A 23,890-nucleotide genomic window follows, 5' to 3' on the forward strand; every position below is an offset into this window, starting at 1 on the left:
TTAGTTTTATTTTAAGATTTGTTTGCATTTAGCTGTAAAAAAAAAAGGAAAATCAAGCTGCTGTTTACTTTTTCAGTTTCATTTACTCAGCTGTAACAATGAACCCGTTTCAAAGCAACATTTGAACCTCTTGTTCAGAGCAAACTGAAAATGGCACCAATGTGTTCTGCTAATTAGTGGTAGTAACTGAAAATATATATATTTTTAGTATGAAATGAATGTTGAAATAAAAGTCACAAAAAGCTGGTTAATTATTTTTATTCCCTCTCGGACACAAACAGGTTCTGCGTGACAAAAATATGTCATCAGTGTCTAATAAAACATCTACAAGAGGAAGCTCAAACTGACCAAAATCATTCATGGAAAATTATATGCCATACTTGAAAATAAGTCTCCTATTTTTACTATTTAATCCTGTACATATTGCTTCTCTCACGTCGGCTGGATTGGCTCTGTGTCATCATTGTGACAACACTCGCACAGTATTGTCACAGAGGTGGGAATAGGAAGAAACTGCTTTCTTCATTGCCCTTAAACACAATGAGCTGGGATTATAATCAAGCATTTCAGCAGCATTTAAGATAATTAAACATCAACATTTTTTTTTTTTTACTTGGAGGTCAGAAATTCCCAAAACAATGTAAAAAATAAAAATATTTACATCTCCATCCAGGACCGGCTGTATGTGAATACAGGCCACTTACATTCAACATCCTTGAGGTTTTAGTGCAGCTGGGACTTTCTAATCTCCAAACAGGAGAGTTTCATACACAAGCGGCAGCAACTTTTACGTTTCATAAACTGTACGACTTCAAACAGCCTTTCAGCAAACAGTGTCCAGCAGTCTGACAGAGTCACATTGGCCTGCCGTTTGAAAGGAAAACGTGTTCATTTTAAATACAAAACAATTTGTGCAATAGGCACACACACACACGCACACGCACACACACACACGCACGCACACGCGCACACACACACACACACAAAGAAAGAAGTCAGTTGCTATCCTTCAATGAAACTTTCAGGTGCTTGTTACAGATGAAAAACTGCAGTGTGATTTAATCTCTGATACAGATAAAGTGCAGCAGTTTTGTATAGCTGGAAATTATAACTTCAAGTGTTTTTTTATTTTTTTCGTGTTGGCATTCCCTCCCTTTGCAGATTATGTCATGACCCAAAACAGAACCACATTTAAGCCAACAGGAATGACTTTTAGGAGCCTTTTAAATAAATAAAACTTCCAAAGTAAGGGATTTACAGCACACATTTGCACGTCTCATTTCTCGTCTCTTAGAATCAAACTCTGACAACATCCTCTCTTTTGTCTTGCGTGCAAAATGCGATGCATAGCAGGAAAATTAACACTGTGCATCACCTTGAACAGCAGCGGCAACATGCTGTGGGGAGATAACAAGGAACGGAAGAGCAACAAAAAAAGAAAAAAAAAAAGCAACACTTTTCAAAGTTAAAAAGGTAAGAGGTCTTAAAACTAGTGCATGTATTATTTGCCCTGATGAAAAGGTGTGAAAATCCTTAAAATAAAGATCATTTTTTAAGAGAAATCTCCAATGGCGCCAAAACCATCGTCTTAAGATGAATGATTTACAAAGCTGTTCTGGAACGATCAATGAGTAACTGTGACTTCCTTGTATCTCCAGGGTATAAATATGAGATACAGAGGGGAAGACAGAATAACATGCAACTCAAGTAACATGCATGCATGTTGATCTGCAGGTCAGGAAAAGCATGCAAGAAAATAAAATAAAATCATTCATTTAAAAAAAAAAAGAACAACCGGAACTGTGATAATCAAAACTGAGCCACGTTTCTTTACCACGGTCACCAACAACAAATAAATATATAAATACGTGTGCAACTTTTAAACTTATTGAACAAAATGAAAAAATAAAAAAATAAATAAATAAGGACAGTGCATTGTTCCACATTTCACATCTGGACCTTCGATACAGCAGCTGAATTACAGTAAGAAATCTTCACATTTTCTGGTAGAACAAAGCATAAAACGTAACAAACACCAAACATCTACAGAAACCAAAGCAAACTCTGGATGTTCGTTCATACCAGACGGGATATTGTCTACAGTGGATACTACTGTAGAGCCAACAGAGACGCAGTGATGATGACGATACTACAGCTGTGACGTTGTTCTGGTTAGATAAACGTTCCGCACATTTATTATTTGCTACAGTTTCTCAAAGCTCATGTAAAACTCGAGCGACGCCTTGGGCCAGATATAAACATTCAATAAGGCAGGAAAATGTTTCCAAAAATAAAAAGATTTAAAAAAAGAAAACAAATAGTAAAATGATTGGTATACAGACACATTGCAAAACACACATCTCAAGATATGTTAAATATATAAGGGACTTCAAACTGTACAAACGACCTGGAAACTCCATCAAATTTGTGGGTTTTTTTTTTATATGTTTATAAGAATATAAGCTACACATCTGTTAGATATATATCTCTAATCTCTTCAGAAGCAATTTCATTCTGTTTGTTTCTTAATATCTGGAGTTACAAACAGGAATATAAGTTAACAAAAATAAAATACATCTCACAGTCCCTTCTTCAAAAAGAGTCCTTATTTATACGAGACATTCAGAGACTCACAGCTGGGAACGGCTGATCTACGGTAACGGAGTCGTAGAGCATTAATGGGGTCCTCACTTGTCAATTTCATGCGTTTTTGAAGGGCCGAAGCCAAGGCTCAGACCTCTCGCAGCTACAGGCGATTCGTCATCCCGACTCGTGCCGGTCGGGATGACGCGGCTCGCACTCTTCAGGACCCTCCTCCTCACCGCGGGCGTACGTCAGCACCAGCGTGACGGTGGCGAAGGTGGCTGCGTTCACGGGGAAGGCTCGTATCACCGTGGAGGTGAGGCCTCGCGTGAACACCATGTAGCCCTCCTTCCTCACGCTCTGTCGTACGCAATCTGCGATGCTGCTGTACTGGTTGACTCCGCCCACCCCGTCCGCCTGCAGCCGAGATTTGATCACATCTGCGGGATAGGTGACGATCCACGAGGCGATGCCGGCCATGCCGCCGGAAAACAGCAGTTTGGGGATCATGTAGCGGTCGCTGGGCTCACAACCCAGGCTCTGCGTCAGCACGGCGTAGGACCAGAAGTACACGCCGAAGCCAGGCGCTTCACGGACGAGCGTGGTGACCATTCCTCTGTTGATGCCCCTCAGACCTTCTCGTCTGTAGATGTGCCACAAACAGTCCAGGGAGTTCTTGTACAGCTTCTTAGAAGACGACTTCTTCTGCCCGGTGTCCTGCATTTGCATACGGGTCTTAGCTAGCTCCATGGGGCAGCAGATGACGGACTGTAAGATTCCTGCGGCGGCACCGGCCAGAAACTGGTTTGTGGGAGTGTCCTCTCCAAGCATACGCATGGTGTTGCCCTGGACACCAAACACTATCGCATTGATGAATGTCAGGCCCATCATGGGAGATCCAATGCCTTTATATAAACCAAACACCTGCAGAAAACATCAGCAGTGGCATCAGGGGCTAATCCTGGATCTTATTTTTATCCATATTCTGTTCCTTGAACTTAAAGAACCAAATAATTAAATTTGCGACCACTCCCTATCCTGAACCAGTGAATTCAACTAATCTGAAAACGTCAAACAGCATGGACATAAAACGTCTAAAACACGCGTGGTTCTTATCATAGCCATGATTGCTTTTCAGTGTTTTTCATGAGAACTTGAGAAATGAAGTGAACTGAATTGACTTACCGTCTCCTGTCTAATGATGGACTGGAAACAGTGAAACGTTCCACGATAAAGCGGCTTATCGAACCTCTGGACCTGCAGCCTGACCTGGATGAGAAGACTTTTTTACTTTAAAGTTAACAAAAGTACAAAATGCGATTCAAGAGCATGGCGAAACCATTTTACTTATGACGTCTAGATATTTCGATGGATTTATTTAAAATGTAAAGAAATTAGGTTTATTGAGATGTACATGTTTTTTTTTTTTGGGGGAGGGGGGTTCTGAAATATATGTAAAGAATCTGATGCACTTCTTACCTTCACTGTGTCAAACGGGTGTCCGACCAAGACTCCAACAACACCTGAGGACAACATGTCAAGCAATTAACGATTTGGAGCATCTGATTCTTTCTGTCAGGACGAAATCCTATAAGAGAGAAAAACACTAAAAAATGTTTTCACTTCGCATTACTTCATATGTCAAATAATATTCAGATAAACTTTTTAGATGTTCACAGAGTGGGAAAATTATAAAGAAGTTTAAACGGGTATGAATACTTTTGCAAACGATTGTTCGTGTATAGACAAGAAGAAGACATAGTGCTGGCCACCGATGGCCCTGACTTCACTCTCAGAGTTGAACTTTTGTAATATTTTTGGCCATCTACTCATAAACTTTACAAGCTCTCTTTAGCCTAGTCAAACAATCTGTAAGAGGCAAAACATTTAGTGTGGTTTTATTTTTAGAGTATCACCTCATCCTCCAGGAACAACATACTGGGCCCATTGCCAACTCACTGGCCCTCAATACCTTGTACTTTTCTTTTGCATGGCTTCTAATGTTACTTAACACACCTGTGCACCACATGAGGATGGTGTAACACAAGTTTGTGGGGGTTTTTTTTGGGGGGGGGGTTATTTCAGTTTTCACATATATGAAATAAAAATTCAATTACTTTCTCTTTAAAAATATTTTAAGCCTAAATGAAAGGCTTGAAGCTACAGAAAACTGTACTCATACAGCATGTAATTTAATACGGTACCATTAGTGACAAATTATATCAAACATGAATATAAAAAATATGAAACAAGTAGTAGTAGCTGTTTATTAAATACTGCAGTACACAATCTAAACTATGGTCTCCTAATTGTCATTTTTTTGTGCATTATTTTCTGTTTATATGCACAACTCCTCTTTGGCAGACTCACTCATGACTCGCACTGTAAATAAACACTAGTTCACCCTACATTATCAGCTGTTTGTTACATGATGCATTTATAGAGGAAAACCTGACAGAGTTGTGCCTCTACAGTAAACTGGGAAAAGGACACATAACTTTCTTTCATTTGGACACACTGGATGGTGCTTTGTCTGTCACTTTTAGAAAAATGTCCACCGAGTGCATTTATCCAACAGTTTTATTGCATTTTTGACCATTAAAATAGCAAATAATTACCAATCCATGGATATAAAGCACTTCATGAAACGGATAGCAGTCACATAAAACAACATTTACTCGACCCCGTAACTTTACTGTTAACTTAATGAATATAATCAGTGCTTTCAACCAGATTTCCATCAGGAGCAGCTGACAGCCCGTAGGATGGATCCCAGCTGTAGTAACTTACCTCCTATGCATCCAGCCACGAAGTCCATCATCTTTATGCAGCTTGTTGAGGACGTTATTGTCTGTTGTTGCTAATGACATAAACTATCAAAAACCTTTAAATATAATGCTTTAATCAAACACTGACAACTATACTGTTAACCTTACTGTAATGATATCTGGGTGTTTATTAAAGCTAATGAACCAACGTTAGCTGAGACCGCCAGTTAGCCAACAGAACCGGCGAGCTGGTTAAGGATTCACTTTAATGGCTTACGGACGCAAAAATAGCTACGTTTTCTGATCTCTTGTCCTCTGTTTTTTTTTTTTTTTTTTTTTTTTTCCAGATAAAGCCCACTAGATGACATGCACGGCCTCTAAAAACAGCTGTGCTACTGGTAGCCAATGCGAATCGTTTCAGTTACAGAGATTTTGTTACAGGAAGCGGTAACTCTAGAGGGGCGGATCTTCTAACGCGGGCTAAAGTTTCTGTCCAATCAGAGCGAAGAGAAAACGCCGACACCTCGCTCGAGGTGTATTACTTGTCATCTATTGGCTCACACGTCTAAACTAAGGGACGTGGTCTAGTGATGTTCAATTTGGTTTGCTGTGACTAATACATTTAGAACACTTTATTTATTTTACAAATCTCTAGCACGAATGACAAAGATTGTGCAACATTCATATAGAGAGAAAAATAAGGTTCATAAGGCTCATGGTGTTGTATCATAGTAAGTTCTAATGTGAAAACATGTTTCCGCACCGGTTGCTGTCACATCATTGCGCTTCTACACGGTGTTTTATGGAATCGTGCCACCATAAAGTACCTTGTAGAATATCATATGGTGCATTCACATACGGAAGTATTATGAAATACTTTTAAGATTTTCTATTTCATAGACAGACTTAACCGACACACTTATTCTTTCTGAAAATGTCAACAAATGTGGCAATCATGTTTATGAGAGAAATATATCAGGTTAATCAAAATGTCATTTTTATTCAATCCCGTTAAGACTGCATTTGGTCAATTACTATTCAGCAGCTACATAAACAAACTGAATTCAAAATGCCTGAATAAGTGTATCCATATTTTTAGGGCTGTGTTGAAATTTGTGGGGCTGGTGAGATTGAATCATTTAAGAAAAACAATGTACAATTTGAAATGGTCAGTTACATCAATTTAAATAGCAGTTTATTAGATTTTGGGGTTATTTCAATTTGGATTTAAAATGTACGAGCTAACTTGAATGCACCATCAAAGCGTAACCGTAACATGCCAGTAAGAAGCTCAAATGGTTTAGAAACATCTTGACGCTAGATGGCAGCAGATAGACAGAACACCTTCTGTTAAGTAACAGCAAATCAGTCAAGGTTACTGGTCGAGTTTCAGTGCACACTAGACAAGATGCACATCGTGGATTTCTTGTGTCGGTTGCATAAAATGGATAAAAGTAATCTCGCCACACTGGTTTGTTAACATTTGATTTGTAGTAGTAGTTTAATATCTTAACCACTGTATAATAGTGATGATAAATACATAACTATACATCAGATTAATTCTGTTCTCACTTACTTCAGATATAACTTCAGACCGTGAGAAAACAATGTTTGGGTGTCGTTTTTTTTGGTTTATCTAAATATGTGGTTTTAACTGCAGTTACATTGCCTTCAAGTTCAGCTTTAGTCTTTACGATGAGGCCTCTTCCCCTTCCAGTAGATCCTACAACCCAAAAGAGTTGTGGCAGAATAATTTCAAAATTTAGAAAAGTTCAGATTCTATTACTGTCTTCGTGGAATTAAATTAGTAGGTAATAGGTTTTCTAAAAGACTGACTTTCCCAGCGGATTCCATTCAAGATCAAAATTAGAAACAATGCTAAATCAAACCAAATCTTTCTCAAATTACAATGTTTCTTACTAAACTTTAAATTATTTACGACAACAAAACTAAACCTACACCCTGTTAGAGAATAGAAAATGCTATTTTTCAAACTGTCCAAAGATACAACCGATTTGCCTGTATTTATTTTCAAGTGTTACAATAATGGTCAATGATAATAACATTTAATTTCTCTGAATACTCTCTTTTCAGTCTTTTTCTAAGGATTTTCAAACATTACAGAACCATGTTTTTTTTTATTCACAAATAAGTAAACGCTCTCCGAGCCACACACTCTGAACAACCTTCAACTGTGCTGATCAGCAATCAGCTGTTCTCTCAGGATGACAGCCAAATGCTTTCAAAAAGATGTTTACATCTGAGAGGGCTTCTTCTTTATTCTGTCTTGAGAGGTTGACCTTCGAATACAAAACATAAGGAGGCTTACAAATCCCAAGAGAGGACTCTTGTGGAGCGTTTCCTGCAGAGCAACTAATCGAAAGCTGCTTTGTTAATGATGATGTGGCTGTGCACAAAATATGTCTGGTAACAGTTTTCCTTTGAACTTTGTTTTTTTTTTTTATTAATAGACAAGATATTGTTCCCTTTGCTGTGGCCCACTGCAGCTGCTGTCATTTTTAAAACCTTTAATATGTGACAAAAACTGGACTAATTGCCTTGTTTGTTTGAATATATATTCATAACAATCAGCAAATAGGATGACATATTTCATAAAGTGTTGTTTGAGTCATGGTTTGTTACATTTTGACAAGCTAATTTTAACAGCGGTAATTGTGTGACATTAATATAAAAGAGCAACTTGCTTCGTGACAGAAACAAAACTGTTTATAGATTTATATCAAGGGACGAAAAATATTTTACCTATCAAAACATCGGCAATTTTCTCAGCTTTAATTTAAGCCATAGTTACAGAAATCGGGTAAGAAATAAGGGCACTATGATCATTTTTGTGGCATATTCCTGTTCATCCCGCATTGGAACAGTCTGGTTTAGTGGACATGACTTACTGCGTCCTAACGGCGCCGGGAGCGGTGCTAGCGTTAGCGGCTAACTGGCGATGTAAAAAAACCACCAATGTATATAAATGGGTAAATCGTACAACCGTTAACCTCTGACACCACTCCATTTTTGTTTACATTTTATGAAGAAGGAAGTTGCGCTGGTCTTCTTCAGAGGTTTAGTTGGGATTCCTTCAGTAGTTCGTGGTGCAGCGTCACCACAGGCGACGCGGGAAAGAGGTTTCTCAGATAGTTTGGATTGTTTGACACAGTGCAGTGTGAATGCGAAACACAGCAGCTGAAAATGTAACAAATGTTGCAGTTCTGGACCCCAGTCGAACCTATCAGGTGTGAAAAAACCCAGTGTTGTTAAAAACATTGGTAAAGGATTAATAGAGGAGCATTGTTGTGATGACTTCCTGTAGGCGGAGTTTCAGAAAGAGACAGAGGCCCAATTTTAAGGCACTGAATTACAAAGTCAAATTTCTTTTGAGTCATATTTGATATGGAGAGTATTTTTATAACAGGTTTTGCTATTTTATTGCATAACGGCTCAATGGGGCCATTGTGACAATGGCAGTATGTGCCAGGACAATACATAATGCTAACCCTTTAATGGCTGAGGGTTAGACCTCTACAGTTACACCCTGGAAGTATACATGTGTTGGTCGGGATGAGCCAGTTCAGTTTTTTGGGCCCTCCTCCTCACCGCGGGCGTGCATCAGCACCAAGCTGACGGTGGCGAAGATGGCTGCGTTCACGGGGAAGGCTCGTAGCAGCGTGGAGGTGAGGCTTCGCGTGAACACCATGTAGCCCTCCTTCCTCACGCTCTGTCATACGCAATCTGCAATGCAGCTGTACTGGTTGACTCCACCCACCCCGTCCGCCTGCAGCCGAGATTTGATCACATCTACTGGATAGTTGATGAACCACGAGGTGATGGTGGTGGTTCATCAACTATCCGCCAGAAAACAGCAGTTTGGGGATCACATAGCTGTCGTTGGGCTCACAGCCCAGGCTCTGTGTCAGCACGGCGTAGGTCCAGAAATACATGCCGAAGGCAGGCGCTTCACGGACGAGCGTGGTGACCATTCCTCTGTTGATGCCCCTCAGACCCTCTCGTCTGTAGATGTGCAACAAACAGTCCAGGGAGTTCTTGTACAGCTTCTTAGAAGACGACTTCTAAGAGATCCAATGTCTTTATATAAACCAAACACCTGCAGAAAACATCAGCAGTGGCATCAGGGGCTAATCCTGGATCTTATTTTTATCCATATTCTGTTCATTGAACTTAAAGAGTCAGTGCTGTCAAGTTGAGACAACTTTCTTTGTACAGCACATCAGCAGCAAGACAGTTCAAGGTGCTTCACATAATAAAAACTGAAAATTACCAAGTTATAAAGAAGACACCATCAACGATTGAACAGAGATTATATTTTGATGAGTATGGCTAAATTATACCTCTCCATGTTTGATTGCGGTCATGGTGATGCAGAGCAGAACCAGAAGACAAGAGAGGTGTGGAAGGTTGATAAAACAGCAAAGCAAAGCCATTCAGTGATTTATAAACTGTCTATTAAAGTCTATTCTCTGAGCTACGGGGAGCCGGTGAAGGGGCTGTAGAACTGGTGTTAACTTCCTGGTTTTAGTGAGAACACAGGCAGCAGTGTTCTGGATAGGCTACAGCTGTCTGACTGATTTTTTACACTGATTACTGCAACTGATTACCGCTGTTGCAGTAATCAGTGTGACTAAAGATGAACGCATGGATGAGATTCTCTAGATCTCACTGAGACATCAGTCCTCTAATCTGTTCTTCTGGCGATGGCGATAGAAGGCCGACTTTGTTACTGTCTTTATGCGATTCTGACCAATGAATTCAGCTAATTTTGAGACTTTGATAAAATGGATTTAAAAACTCTGAAACACTTGCATAAAAAAAGCAATCATAGGCATGATTAACTGTCAGTTTTTTGTTTTTTTTTATGAGACGCTAAAGAACTTGACAAGTAAAGTGAACTGAATTGACTTACCGACTCCTGTCTTACGATGGACTGGAAACAGTGAAACGTTCCACGATAAAGCGGCTTATCGAACCTCTGGACTTGCAGCCTGACCTGGATGAGAAGATTTTTACTTTTACATCCTCCTAGCTGATCAAAATAAACATAAGTTAACAAACGTACAAAATCTGATTAAGGAGCATGTAATAACCATTTTACTTTTGGTATCTAGATATTGCAAAGGATTTGTTTTAAATGTGAAGGAACTAAGTTTTCTATTTTGAAACTAATTGGTGAACCATACTTTACAATCTGTGAAGTGTAGCAGCATAGTTTTGTGTCTGTGACTGAAATATTCACAAGTTATTTTTTTCTCTGACATAGGTATGCAGATTTGTTTTGCACTGTTTGGGGCAAAACTGCAAGTTTAAGATAATTTTTTTTTTAAAGTGTGACTCAAGACATACAATTTGTGCCGTGTACTTAAGAATTTGAAATAAGCGTTTTTAACTTGCTCGTCCATCAGGAGCAGCTGACAGCCCACAGGATGGATCCCAGCTGTAGTAACGTACCTCCTATGCATCCAGCCACAAAGTCCATCGTTTTTCTGCAGCTTCTTGGAGTTATTGTTGTGATTGCTAATGGCAGAGACTACCAAAAACCTTTTAATATAATACTTTATCAAACACTGACAATCATGCTGTTAACCTCTGTCCTGCTGGTAGTCTGTTCGAATCATTTCACGTTTTGTTTCAGGAACTGGTAACTCCAGAGGGGCGGATCTGTTTGCAAGTTTATCTCCAGTAAGAGTGAAGAGAAAACGCTGATACCTCGATCGAGGCGCATCACTTGTCATTTGTTGGCTCACATGTGTAAACTGAGGAATGTGGTTATACAAATTAATCTGAATTAGCTTCTGTGTACACATAAGAAGTTAAACATACTACAAATGTTTCCATTTGTTTATATGAGGACTTTTCACTCGTCTTTGTGCAAGGTGTTATTATAATTTAGTTTCATGTGCATATGGAACCTAATTCAGATTAATGTCCATGGTGACACCCTATAGCTCCCCATATGGTGCACTGAAGAATGGTGGTATTTTGAAATGACTCTAAGATTTGAATGTGATCTGAAGTCTGTATTTGTACTACAGCACATTTGAACGTTGTATTCTTAATTTTTAAAGTTGAAACACCATTCCACTTTCAGTTTGGAGATTCTTCCGTGCTCTGTTGAGAAGTGAAGATGATTTACAAACGTCTTTTACATTTTTTTCCACAACTTGATCTATGGTCATGTTATCTCTTCCATATAATCTTTTCTAAGTTGCTCTAGTCCGCACACCATCTGTCTCTCTCTATCTCTCTCTCATCTGTGCTTTCACTTTGCTTGAGGTACAGATGTGAATGGCGGGACAACTGAAAACAAGAGAAGGACTTGGTACGCATTTTGAACATTTTTCCATTACTTCTTACACTTCCTGAATGGACCAGTTATTTGTGTCAAAGTGGCTCAGAAAGATCAAATTCTTTGTGCCAATTGACAGATCGTCATTAATTACCATAGCGACAGAACACTGACTTGGGTAGAGTTCATCATCACAATGAACTCTACCCAAGTCTTTCCAGATTGGGAGGAAAACCCTGCCAAAAGGCAAGGTGGCAGAAGACCAAATGAAGAAGGTTCCATGTAACTCCTGATCCTTGGACAGTCTACAGTCTAAACTGACAACTAGATTTTCAAAATAAGACCTACACATACCCTACAAAATAAAGGGCATAGGACATAGGCTCCCATGCTTGAGATAGCACACGCTCTGGTGGTAGCACCAACATAACAGAAGGTCAACATGCTAGTGACAAACACACAGACTAATGGCAGCATTTAAGCTGATGTTTCCATTTAATATAAATGTTAAGCTTTACATACTAAATAACGTAACTCGATATTAGTCAATGCGCCTGTGATAAGCCCCATCCTAGTAGCAGCGTTTTAGCTAATTTTAGCTTACCTGCTAATGTTTGCATACTGAGTAGAGTAAGTCCCTGGTAGAATCAGAATTCCTTTATTGTCAAATAAAAAATTAAAAAAAACACCAACTCTCCAAGGCGCTGCAAATAAATACATAAGTATTTTAAAATAAATGTAAAATATAGTGGAAACAAACCAACACAACCTCCTTGAGAGTAAGAGTTTGAAGAGGTGGTGACCAGGTGTGAAGGGTCCCTGGTTATGCTGTGGGCTTTCTGGAGGCAGCAGGTCCCTTAGACCTCCTCCACAGATGGAGGAGGGCAGCCAGTCAGTCTCTTTGCAGTGTGGATGATCCTTTGGAGCTGCTTCCCCTCTGCCGCAGTGCCGCTGGAGAACCACAGTGAGAAGCCAAGGCTGAACACCAACTCCATAGAGCAGCGATTCTGTGCACCAAGACCTCAGTGCTCAGGTTGTTCTTCCTGAGAAACACCACGAAGTACAGTCTCTACTGCGCCCTCTTCAGGATGGAAGTCGTCAGATCAGGTCTTCAGAAAACTTGATATCAGTAATGTAAAGTCTACAAAATGCTATTTATTCCTTCTGACTATCAAGTTAATAAAAATGTCATTTTTTTAAATTCAATTCAGTTGTTTAAATCTTTGCATGTGGCAGCAACAAAACAAACTGAATTCAAAATGCCTGAACAACTGTATCCACATTTCTAGGCATGTTTTGAAATTTACTGACCTGGTCAGAATTAATTTGTCCAGGTAAAAAAAAAAAACTATTTACAATTTGAAATGGTCAGTGATATCAATTTAAATAGTAGTTTATTTCATATCAAGTCCGGAGATTAGAGATTGAATTGTAAAATGTACGAGCTAACTTGAATGCACCGTGGCGTTAAAAAATAAATAATAATAATAACCGTAAAATACCGCGTAGAAGCGCAAATGGTTTCGGAAACATCTCGACGCTTGACGCGACACAACACCGGCTGTCACGTAACAGCAAAGCAGTCAAGGTTACCGGTCGAGTTTCAGTGCACACATGGCTTGATCACTCGACAAGATGCATATCGTGGACTTCGTGTCCGGATCTGTTGCAGGTAACGGGTAAAACTAATCTCGCCACGTTGGTTTGTTAGCGTTAAGTGCTGTTGCTAAATGGCTAGCCGCTGTCAGTGTGTGATAAACACGTAACGACACATGCAAAGATCAGATTAGTTGTGACACGACGTCTTTTTTTTTTTTTTTTTACAATTTCTTTCTTCACGTTTAAGCTAGTTTTAAAACCTGTGCAGGTTTGGCTTTGCTACCTAAAGGCAGACGTAACAATGCAGACATAGTCAGTCAACATTTCGTTTCTGTTAGGCTGAATTAATAACAGCTTGATTCCAAATGGAAAAGATGAGTCGCATGTCCCTTTCCATGCTGACCTGTTTCGTATGATTGCGATGTTTGGCAAACTACAAACGAAAACGAGACCTTGCTCATATATCTGTGTGCTGTCCTTGGTCCGAACCGACAGGGGCATGTGGAGTCACTGTGGGCTTCCCTCTGGACACTGTGAAGGTACAGTGAGGCTCAGATACGGTCTCTGATGGCACATGCATGACTTCTAGATCAATACATTTTCATGTTATTCTTAACCTTTTTAGGTCAGAATCCAAACTCAGAAACAGTTCACAGGAGTGTATCAGTGTGTACTGGAGACCATATCGAAAGAAGGGGTAAGTGTATTATTTCCAGGACATTCACACACAAATTGATTAGATTAGGCGTAAATCTAAAAGTAGCCCTGATAATGACATGGATTGTTAAGGTTCTCTGTAGGCCGTTGTGAGATTTTCACTTTGAGTACAAAATGTCTCTATTTTACCGTATAGCAATATTTACACAAGAATCCTACATAAATTAATCGGCAGCACAAATTATTTCTTTAAAACCGACAGGAAATAATTGTTGCTTAAGAAAAGAAGTGACAATTATTTTCTTAATTGTAGATATCGATTATCACAGTTACATTTGCAGTTAACACCTTAAGATCTTAGAGTTAAAACTAAAACCGCAAATTTGGTAAAGTGAAAAAAAAAATCTAAATTATTGAGGTGTTTTAATTGAACTACTTACACAAGAACACTAACAACTAAAACAAGACTATAATTACAAGGATTTTGTTTTTCAAGTTGAACATGAAATCCTGGGGACTCAAAAGTTTTTTATTTTGTAAATCCTTTTTGAAAAGCACACATTTGCACATCGTGTGGGCTTTAAGTAGGACGCCTTGTGGATTCTGTTTTATGAAGTGTTGACTCCAGGACACATTGAAGAGTGAAGAGTGTGTCATCTTTTTTTAGAAAACTTACAGTGAAACAGTTGCAAAAACCATTTGACCAAAGTCGTGTCATTTAAAATGCATTCCTACCAAAATATCAAAGAAGTGCAAGTGAACCTCTGAGTTTTAATCATAAAATCGTAAATTGCAAAGCAGCGCAACCGTCGGAACAAGCAAAATGAAGTAAAATATATATTTTTTGTCTTTCTTTCCCGTCCGTTGTTCGCTCAGGTGCACGGCTTCTTCAAAGGCATGTCGTTTCCCCTGACCACGGTCTCGCTGACGTCCTCCGTGGTGTTTGGCACCTACAGGAACTGCCTGCAGTGCATGAAGCAGGCGAGGGGAGTTGAGTGGAGTCCAAGCACCAAACTGGAAATCTTCTTGGCTGGGATGGTGGGAGGTGTAGCTCAGGTAAAACAAAACAAAAAAAAACCCCACAGGTTCACAACCTACCTTGTGTCTTATTAATCTTACTAGTAAACATTAATCCTTACACAAACTGAACAAATTTAACTTCATTTGGGTGTTTTAAGCTTGTGCCTCCGATCTGTTTCCTACAGACGTCGGTCATGTCTCCAGGCGACATAGTGAAAGTGCGTCTGCAGTGTCAGACAGAGTCGGCGCGAGAAGGAGCCAACAAGCTCCGACCAAAATACCGCGGCCCGGTTCACTGCCTGCTGAGCATCGTCAAAGAGGAGGGACTCAAGGGGCTCTACAGAGGAGCTCTGCCGCTCATGCTGAGAGACGCCCCGTCGTACGCCACCTACTTTTTGACTTATGCGACCGTCTCTGAGTGGATGTCAGGCGGCAGCAATGAGAAATTACGTGAGTAAAAAGGGGGCAGCTTCTTCCGACCTTGTCAGGCATTTCAAATCCGAGAATCAGATCAAAATGTGGGATGTGATGATGTTGTTTTGTGTCCCTAAGACTGGAGCGGTGTGATGCTGGCTGGAGGAGTGGCAGGGATGGCGGGATGGTTCGTCGGAACGCCCATGGATGTGATAAAGGCCCGTCTGCAGATGGACGGCGTGCGAGGGCCGAAGCGTTACAGGGGCTTTTTCCACTGCGTCGCGGAGACGGCGAGAGCCGAGGGAGCTGCGGTTTTCTTCAAGAGCCTGGGCATCAACTGCCTGCGTGCATTCCCAGTGAACATGGTGGTGTTCTTCACGTACGAGGTTCTCACTGGTTTCCTTCGGACTGGACCGGAAGGCGTTGACTCGCCTCACATAAGGCTGGAATAGGAACATCTCCGTTTGACCCAGTGCTAAAATATATAGTTTTCCAATAGTGACTGTCTCCACGATGATCACTAAAACTGTTACATATCATGCTTTCAAAAACAAAAAACATCAGTTTTGTGTTTTTGGGAAATTCAACCTGTCAAGTGTTACTGTATGTGACTCCGTCTGGCCACTAGATGGCATCCTTGACCTGATTGTTGCGATATATCGTCAATGTTCCACAACTTGAGACATTTTTAACTTCATTCACAACCATGAAGTGACTTGAATCAGCCGTAGTCGTTTGGACAGTATTGGACATCCGTCCCTAAACAGGCCACATGCTTTACTTTACTTTACTCCCACTGCTTTTTTGCAAACAAAATGTTACAAGTGACTCAAACATATTGAAACTGGCTGTAACAAGTTGAACTACATTAAAAATAGGAGCGTAGATTCTACTCTAACAGCAAATGTTTCCTCTTTTTTTAAGCCTAATAAAGAGGAAACCTGCTGTCTAATCAATGGATTAAACTCGTGTATTAATATCTTCATTTTAATATCAGAGTAATATATTACTTGGTGTAAGGGAGCGGACTCTGTTACAAAGGCAAGCCAGGGTTCTTTAAATGTTGGAAATGCGTAACTTGTTTATTTTTTTATTACTACAATGAATGTTTATTATGTCTTGTGCAATAAAGCTTGTCAATACTTTGCGGACCTCTTTGTCAATGCATTGGAAGAATGCATTGAGGTTTTACACTTTGTTCAAGATGTCAACAAGCAGAAGTTGGAATATTTGGCTGGGAAACACTTAAGTTTGTCTGCAGTTATGAATATCGAATATGCTGCAGTCAGAAGATAAAAGGAGAAGCAGCTGAGCCATGACAACACACATTAGTAGCCATGATGGAAAGAAAAGCGACTGAAGTGCATTTTTCCAGAGTGCATGCTTTCATTTTATTCCACAGCATAATTCATACATTTATGAAGGATTTTTACTTTGTTAATTGCACATCAAACTTGTGATCTCTATTCTTAAGCCGCATGTCTTGCCTGTTAGTTGTAACAAGCCTTCCTCCGATCTCCAGATATGGATTAACTTGATCCGGCTTTTTGAATAAAACAGTTCGTACAAACACTAAAGAACAGCGCTACATCGGTTGTCTACTACTGTGTTTTTTTAATTGATAATTCAACAATTTCTCACAGATATTAACTCCAATTAATCCTTGGAAAAGACGATAGTTTCCTCACCTCTCAATGGCTTTTTAAGGGTTTTTGTCTGCCTCAAAAAACAGTTGCACTCGCATTCAACGCTGGTATTCCACAGTGAGTGGTTGCTTGAGCTACTGTCATTTCAAACCAGTCAGCCTAATAAATAAATACTTGTTTTACATGTATTTCCATGTCAATTAGGTTTATGTTAAATTATTTAGATTTGCAGCTGCAGCACGTCTCCCAGACTGAGCAGAGACGGGATGTCGACATGGCGTCTTGCCACAAATTTCCAGTTTGATTTTGGTCTAGACTTTGAACACATAATCTAAACTGTTCCTCCTGACAGAACTGGTATAACTTGAACGGTTTCATTGCTTATACGCACAAAATTCTCTGTAGGATTGTGATCGGAGGTTTGTGATGGACATACCTAAACATAGCTTTTGTTGTCCTTATCCACTTTACAACAGCTCTGCCTGAATGCTCATTATCCAATTGGAAGACCTTTCAAAGCCAAGGTTCAGCTTGAGATGAGCACTAGGCTCTTCTGGGGGTCAATTTACACGTCTTGGACCAAAACACATTCATCTCTGAGGCACAGAGCTGGTTGGACGTTCCCATTATCTCTGTACTTGGGCACAGTTGTTTAAACAGATGAATGAATCATCTTCAGCCATCTGGATGTTGCTCCCATCCAGACTCCAGTCTCTTCCTGATACTGTTGACTGTTTGCTTTTGATTTTCTCATCCTGAAAGTCAAGAAAGTTTCCAAAGTCACGCCGTCATTATCTTTGCTTCCCCTCATTGTTTAAAGAGACAGCAGTCATTCTGTATGTAAACTTCCGATCATGATGTTGTTAATACATAAATCCTATTATTATGTTCTTTTTTTGTTTTGCTTTTTTATTTAATGTAAGAAAACTTCTGGCTTCAACTGTGAAAGTCTATGGTTATTTTGTGAGAAAGTGTAGCCAAAGACTTTTTGCAAGGGATTTTTAATCAGATCAGGAAAAGCCTGCAAAGATATGCCTATATCTGCAGTCAGAGCAAAAGAGGTTTGAAACCACTGAACAAACGAGGCTGGACACGGAGCCATGTTAATTTTGCACAGTGAGGATGATGAAATTACGAGATAATGCTGCTGCAACTGGATGGGAATCTACTTTAACCCTCCTGTTGTGTTTTAAAGTTTAAAAATCTTTTAAAAATAGTTGGAAGTATTTTTTTTGCGTGAAACTTTTTCAATTTTTCTTAATAGGTGCACTCTACATATGAATTGAAAATGGTTCATTTTACACATTTGCAAACCTCCCCTGCGTCTACATTTTACATAGATACTGTTCGGGTCAATTTGACCCGGCAGTCAAGTTGTTGGGTAAAAACGATCTAAAAATGTCCAATTCTATATGTTTCCTTGCAGCTATGAACCATATTTCACCACACACATACACACACACACACACGCACACACACACGCACACACGCACACACACACACACACACACACACACACACACACACACACACACACACACACAACACCATACACACACGTGCATGCACACAAGCCCACTTTCTCACTATTCTCTTTACTTCACTAGGAAACAGTGAGAAAGCAGGTGTTTATGCAACTTTTGACAGGAACCTTTTCTGTTCCCGTGGGTAAACTCCACCCACACTGAGTGGACACTCAGTAGAAGTGGAGGGGAAACATAGATACTCTCTGCATGACTCATTTGTTTTGATTTTAATCAATGGGTCAATTTGACCCAGAACAGTATACGTGTCTCAATTATAAAGATCACCCATTGAAAAAAAAAATTCTAAATGTAACATAAAAATTTTACAAAAGATCACTTTCAAGGAAATTATTTCTTTTTTGTGTATAGGTTTTTTTCAGTGGACATTAAAAATGTAAATTCCATTTTTATGTCCAAATGAGTAAATTGTCGTCATTGATCCTTTATTTGTGAGAAATGGAAGAAAAAAAAACATCCTTGCACAAATATTGATTGAAATAGTTAGTATTGGGCCTGCACAGTGGCGCAGTTGGTAGAGCTGTTGCCTTGCAGCAAGAAGGTTCTGGGTTTGATTCCCGGCCCTGTTCTTCCAGCATGGAGTTTGCATGTTCTCCCTGTCCATGTGTGGGTTTTCTCTGGGTACTCCAGTTTTCTCCCACAGTCCAAAAACATGACTGTCAGGTTGATTGGCCTCTCCAAATTGCCCCTAGGTGTGAATGTGCATGCATGGTTGTTTGTCCTGTGTGTCTCTGTGTTGCCCTGCAACAGACTGGTGACCTGTCCAGGGTGAACCCACCTCTCACCCAGCACACTAGCTGGAGATAGGCACCAGCAACCCTCCCAACCCCACTGAGGGACAAGGGTGTAAGAAAATGGATGGCTGGATAGTCAGTATTGGACAAACATGTTTTGGAGGATTTTTTTTAATTTTTTTTATGTTTCTGACACTACTGCGTGATTAAACACTCCCTGGGTCAAACTGACCCAGGAACATTATTGCTGCACCTCACAAACAAACACAACAGGAGGGTTAAGGCTCCCTTACGTCCTAACCAGGAGAACAACACATGTGGGGGGAGGGGTTATGTCGAGCTGAGGTTTCAAGTTATCTTAGGACTTCACAGTTGGAAAAATATCACATCAGTTTCAGCTTTCCCAAAACCATCCGTCATCTTTGCAAGTTTCTCCCAAACTGAGACAGAGAGACAAACAACCCTGTTATTTACTGAACTCAAACACACTGTAGCGCGAGCAACATCAAGGGGAATCCTGGAAACATTTTTAAGAGCTGATTTAATGAAACCGCCATCACTCTGAGCGGCCCACAAACATTATTACTGCAACAAAAACTTCATCTGTCTTTTTTTTTCTTTTCTTTTTTTTCCTCCGAGAACCCGTGAGAACAGACGTCTCCTGAAATATGTGTTAAAGTGAGGATTTCATCTGTTTTACATCTGTAATTGGCTCATGGTTTATCCCACCCTGGGAGCACTAAAGATCTATTGTAAAGAAGTCAACTGTAACGATTTAATTGAACGACAGATTTACCAAATGGATGAGGTGGGGTCATGTCAGGAGAGAGCCCAGCAGTTCCAGCTCTGGGGCGTCTTTTTTGGATTAAATGCTGTAAAAAGAAAACAACAAAAAACAACAACATGGTGTCTTTTATGGTTTGATACTGTGCATATTCAAATTCCTTTTTGCACACGTAAAACTCATTAGCCCGACTGTAAACACAACTTCAAGACGCAGCTCACAACGAAGGAAGATAATGGTTGCCATCAGTTAATTAGAAGTGACCTAACGGAGTAATTATAGGAGGTTATGTGTGGTTCACATGCTTTCATGTGCAAAGGGTTAATAGTTTGGCCATACATAAAGCGGAGCAGGGTCTGCTGAGCTGCGCGCCTTTATTGCAGCTCCAAATCAGCGCTGGGATCCACAAACCAGGTTTCTCCACAATGGGAGACTAGCTGGGATTCTAGGAACAGCACTGCGTACAGTGGAACGGGAAAAACTCTTCAATGTTGTCTTTGTTAGCTGCTTTTAATTAAACCCTCCATGTCTTTTCTCAGGATCCAAAACAGCCCACAATTATACAAGCATCCAGAGATCTCATTCAATAAAGCTGCAGGCTCGCTGCTTGTGAAATGACCAGAACTGAGAGAGACACCTCATTGTTGTTGTTTTTTTTTATATATATATAGATTTCTGGTTGACTTCGATTCCAGGGAATCCGGGAATAAAAATAAATAAATAAATAAATAGTGATTCTAGACAGGCGACGCTCATGTGTTTATTACCAGAATACATATATATATTTTTTTTTAAAATAATAATAAATCTTGCTTGGGAATGAAAGATGAAATAAAAATAATTAATTTGGTCGGTATGAAATGACAAATATACAATAACTTTTGGACAATTTTTTTATAAGCATTTCTGGTTTCTCTTTGGGTTTAAAGAAAGGATTCACAACCCAACACTGAGCTACGGGATCTACATATAGAGTTTAGGGAGAAACAACGAAAGACTCAAAAGAGGAATATCTTTGTGTGCAAAATGTCATCTTCTAAAAAAACAAATAGGATCAGTCATAGTTAATTGGCTCTTTGACAGATATTGAGAAACATCTAAACAAGCAGCTTTTGATTTTAGCAGGAAAATCTTAAAAGCCTTCACATCTTAACATCATCTGGAAGAGAAGACGTTAATCTGAAGTTATGATGAGAGTTTTCTAAAAAAGATTCAGTGTAGGTACCTTCACAACTCTAAAAGGTTAGATATGAGGAGTTGAAACTTTTTATGGGATGGTTCACTGACAGAAACAGAATTTGCTCCTCCACCTTTTAATGCTAAAAGCAGTCATGTCAGTCATTCTTGCAATGTTTGTTTACATTTTTTTTAGCGAATAGCACATTTTATTTTTGCCCATACCTCTGTTTTTGTTGCTTGTATAATTATCTAATATTTTGAGCTGCATCCTACTTTCGTGGTGTTAAATCTGCTCAGGTTTATCCCAGATGACCATTTTACTTTATTCTAATTTCCATAAGGCAAATATCATTAGACCAAGATTTCCATTTGCTCACGGTGCCAATAATTGAACAATCTGAGCATGTTGTAACTCGCCAAAAAAAAATCAAAATGTAAAGATAACACATCTTTATCTAAATGTTGCTTTTAAATAAAGTCTCAAATATGTCTTGCGGCTGCCTAGAGTGCGGTTGAAACACACAATGAATCAATTGAACCATTGAACTAGTCTTGACAAATTCCTGGAAGGTTTCACTTTGTTATCAGAATCGGTCCTCAGTAACTACCACTTGGACCCTGTTTTACCAATTGCTGTTATGGGCTATTTCGGGAGCTCTACGCTCCCCTTCCAGTGACGTGTGCTGCTGGGTAAATCTGCAGCTTCGATAGCCTGGGCCTGCAACCTCAGATGGCATCAACATTGGGAGGAGGAGGAGGAGGAGGAGGTATAACAGCGGACATGATGGATGGAGAGGAACATACATATGATTACATTTTAATGTAATTAATAAGTCAATTCCTGTGTAAAATATACATAATGTTGAATGAAAATATGTTTCGAGTGATGTTAAAGCAGAGCAGTACAATGCCACTTATTTCACAGATTGTATTAGTAGAAATAAAATATAAAAAAAACAGTAATAGATTAATGAATTCAAAATAAATGCACAGATATATAATGATGAACACATTTCTACAGCAGGATTTCACAACATCCAAAGTTCTTAAAAGCTCACTGAGGAAACAATTAAATCAGTTTCGTTTATTTAGGTTGATGACATCACAAGAGGCCCAGCAATTAAGCTAATCAGCTGGCATTTGTAAACTATGTGGTGGTTTGGTTGACTTCTGACACATTCAGACACAGATTGTGAAACTTTCAAGATGTTGTGACGCCGGTACACCTAAGAAATGAACAGTGACAAATCTGATTTGCTCCTGGCCATACTCACATCAAAAAAACATATTTAAATAGTTACTCATGCTTAAATAGTTATAAATTACCAGTACAGTGGTCTAACCCTCTTTTCACCTGAATGCTGCTAATGATAGGCTGCAGGTGAAGCCATATGGAATATAAATAAACGCTTCTGAAACAGAAATTTGGTTAAAATATATTAGGAAAAAAATGGACATGTTGAAAAGAACTGTGTGATGTGAGCAGGCCACGTTCAGGTGGAGTTTGTTTCTCAGGATGGCAGAGTTCACCTTCATTAGTTAAACCATAAATGTGCAAGTCAAATAGAAAAAAGTGACTGTGACTACATCTAAGTTAAGTTGGGTTTATTTCACAGAAAAGTGTGGGTCCTTCGTTTTAATTATAAACTGAGTCTGGGTGTTAAGATCACTGATAATGAACCACAAGAACCCAGAATGTGGCTGAAGGGTAATTTGGACCAGATCTTATGGGCTTGTTAAGTCGACGACCACGACAACATTTCTTAAAGAACAAAATGTCTTTGGTGGCTGATTCAAATAGTTAAGTTACTTAAAATCAGAGCAGCACTGCCTTTCTTTGTCCTTGTCCTTTGTCCAGAAACAGGCATCCTAAACACATCATCCAGGTTTGGTTTTTTTAGCAGATAAATGTTCCCAAAGACGTCAAAAACACATAATGAGAATTTACTACATACATCACTCTCACATCACTACATTTCAATGGCTCCGTCTTGGAACGTGTGTTCTCCTGCTGTTCGTTTGGGTTTTTCCAGGTACCGCCTCATTCCCACTCAGATATGAATACCAGCGTTAGGGTCAACTGAACGATCCACCAAAGTACCTTTTTGGTTTTGTTTATGTTAAACTGGCAGCCTGTCCAAAGTTTACTCCTCCCTCTAACCCGTTGACCTTTGGAAAGGCCTGAACCACCTAAACGACCCTGAACTGAGTTAAAGGGCTGCAGAAAACAAGCAAGTGGCTGAATTTGGAAGCTAAGCAAAAAAACATTTTAAAAAAAATATACAGCTAGAACTTTTTATTTATCTTTCATATTTATCACAAAAAAAAATCACTGAGCTCTGGCGTTTGAATTTTGCAAATGAATCTGACTATGAAGTTTAAAAGATCTCACAACAACCAGCGTCAATTAATTAAATTGTGAAACGAGTGTATTTAAAGAAAACACAAACGCACCTTCATTTACATTTCACCGGTGCCAACAAGTCCTTTCTAAAATATTCTTTATGGACCTGCCAATTAATCAATCTGATTATTGTTTTAGTGACATTAAAGGGCTAAAAGACGTGCTTCCTAAATGTCAGTACATATCAGATAACATTTATCCAAACCAAAGGTATCACAAAGATGATATTTCTTATTCAGTGAGAA

General features: G+C 39.4%; 2 protein-coding genes and 1 pseudogene across 3 annotated transcripts; 1 reads left to right on the top strand and 2 right to left on the bottom strand.

Annotated features, from left to right (window-relative positions):
* Nucleotides 1-242: 242 nt before the first annotated feature.
* On the bottom strand, nucleotides 243-5,824 carry LOC103457922 (mitochondrial basic amino acids transporter-like). 2 transcript variants are annotated; one of them, XM_008398402.2, is made up of 4 exons: nucleotides 5,374-5,824; nucleotides 4,063-4,171; nucleotides 3,769-3,852; nucleotides 243-3,507 (listed from the first exon to the last, which is right to left on the bottom strand). In XM_008398402.2, exons 2-4 carry the CDS (start codon nucleotides 4,117-4,119, stop codon nucleotides 2,761-2,763), a joined length of 888 nt encoding a protein of 295 aa, XP_008396624.1. In that variant the 5' UTR covers nucleotides 4,120-4,171; nucleotides 5,374-5,824; the 3' UTR covers nucleotides 243-2,760. The 2 variants fall into 2 exon arrangements, with proteins under 2 accessions (XP_008396624.1, XP_008396623.1); XM_008398401.2 differs by having other exon boundaries at nucleotides 4,063-4,106; nucleotides 5,374-5,823.
* A 2,923-nt stretch (nucleotides 5,825-8,747) lies between these two features.
* On the bottom strand, nucleotides 8,748-9,736 carry LOC103457970 (mitochondrial basic amino acids transporter-like; annotated as a pseudogene).
* A 3,416-nt stretch (nucleotides 9,737-13,152) lies between these two features.
* slc25a47a (solute carrier family 25 member 47a) lies at nucleotides 13,153-16,505 on the top strand. The gene is made up of 6 exons (XM_008398400.2): nucleotides 13,153-13,336; nucleotides 13,759-13,802; nucleotides 13,889-13,960; nucleotides 14,797-14,976; nucleotides 15,126-15,390; nucleotides 15,493-16,505. Exons 1-6 carry the CDS (start codon nucleotides 13,300-13,302, stop codon nucleotides 15,804-15,806), a joined length of 912 nt encoding a protein of 303 aa, XP_008396622.1. The 5' UTR covers nucleotides 13,153-13,299; the 3' UTR covers nucleotides 15,807-16,505.
* Nucleotides 16,506-23,890: the final 7,385 nt, after the last annotated feature.

The sequence above is a fragment of the Poecilia reticulata genome, linkage group LG21 (assembly GCF_000633615.1).
Source record: "Poecilia reticulata strain Guanapo linkage group LG21, Guppy_female_1.0+MT, whole genome shotgun sequence".
NCBI lineage: Eukaryota > Metazoa > Chordata > Actinopteri > Cyprinodontiformes > Poeciliidae > Poecilia > Poecilia reticulata.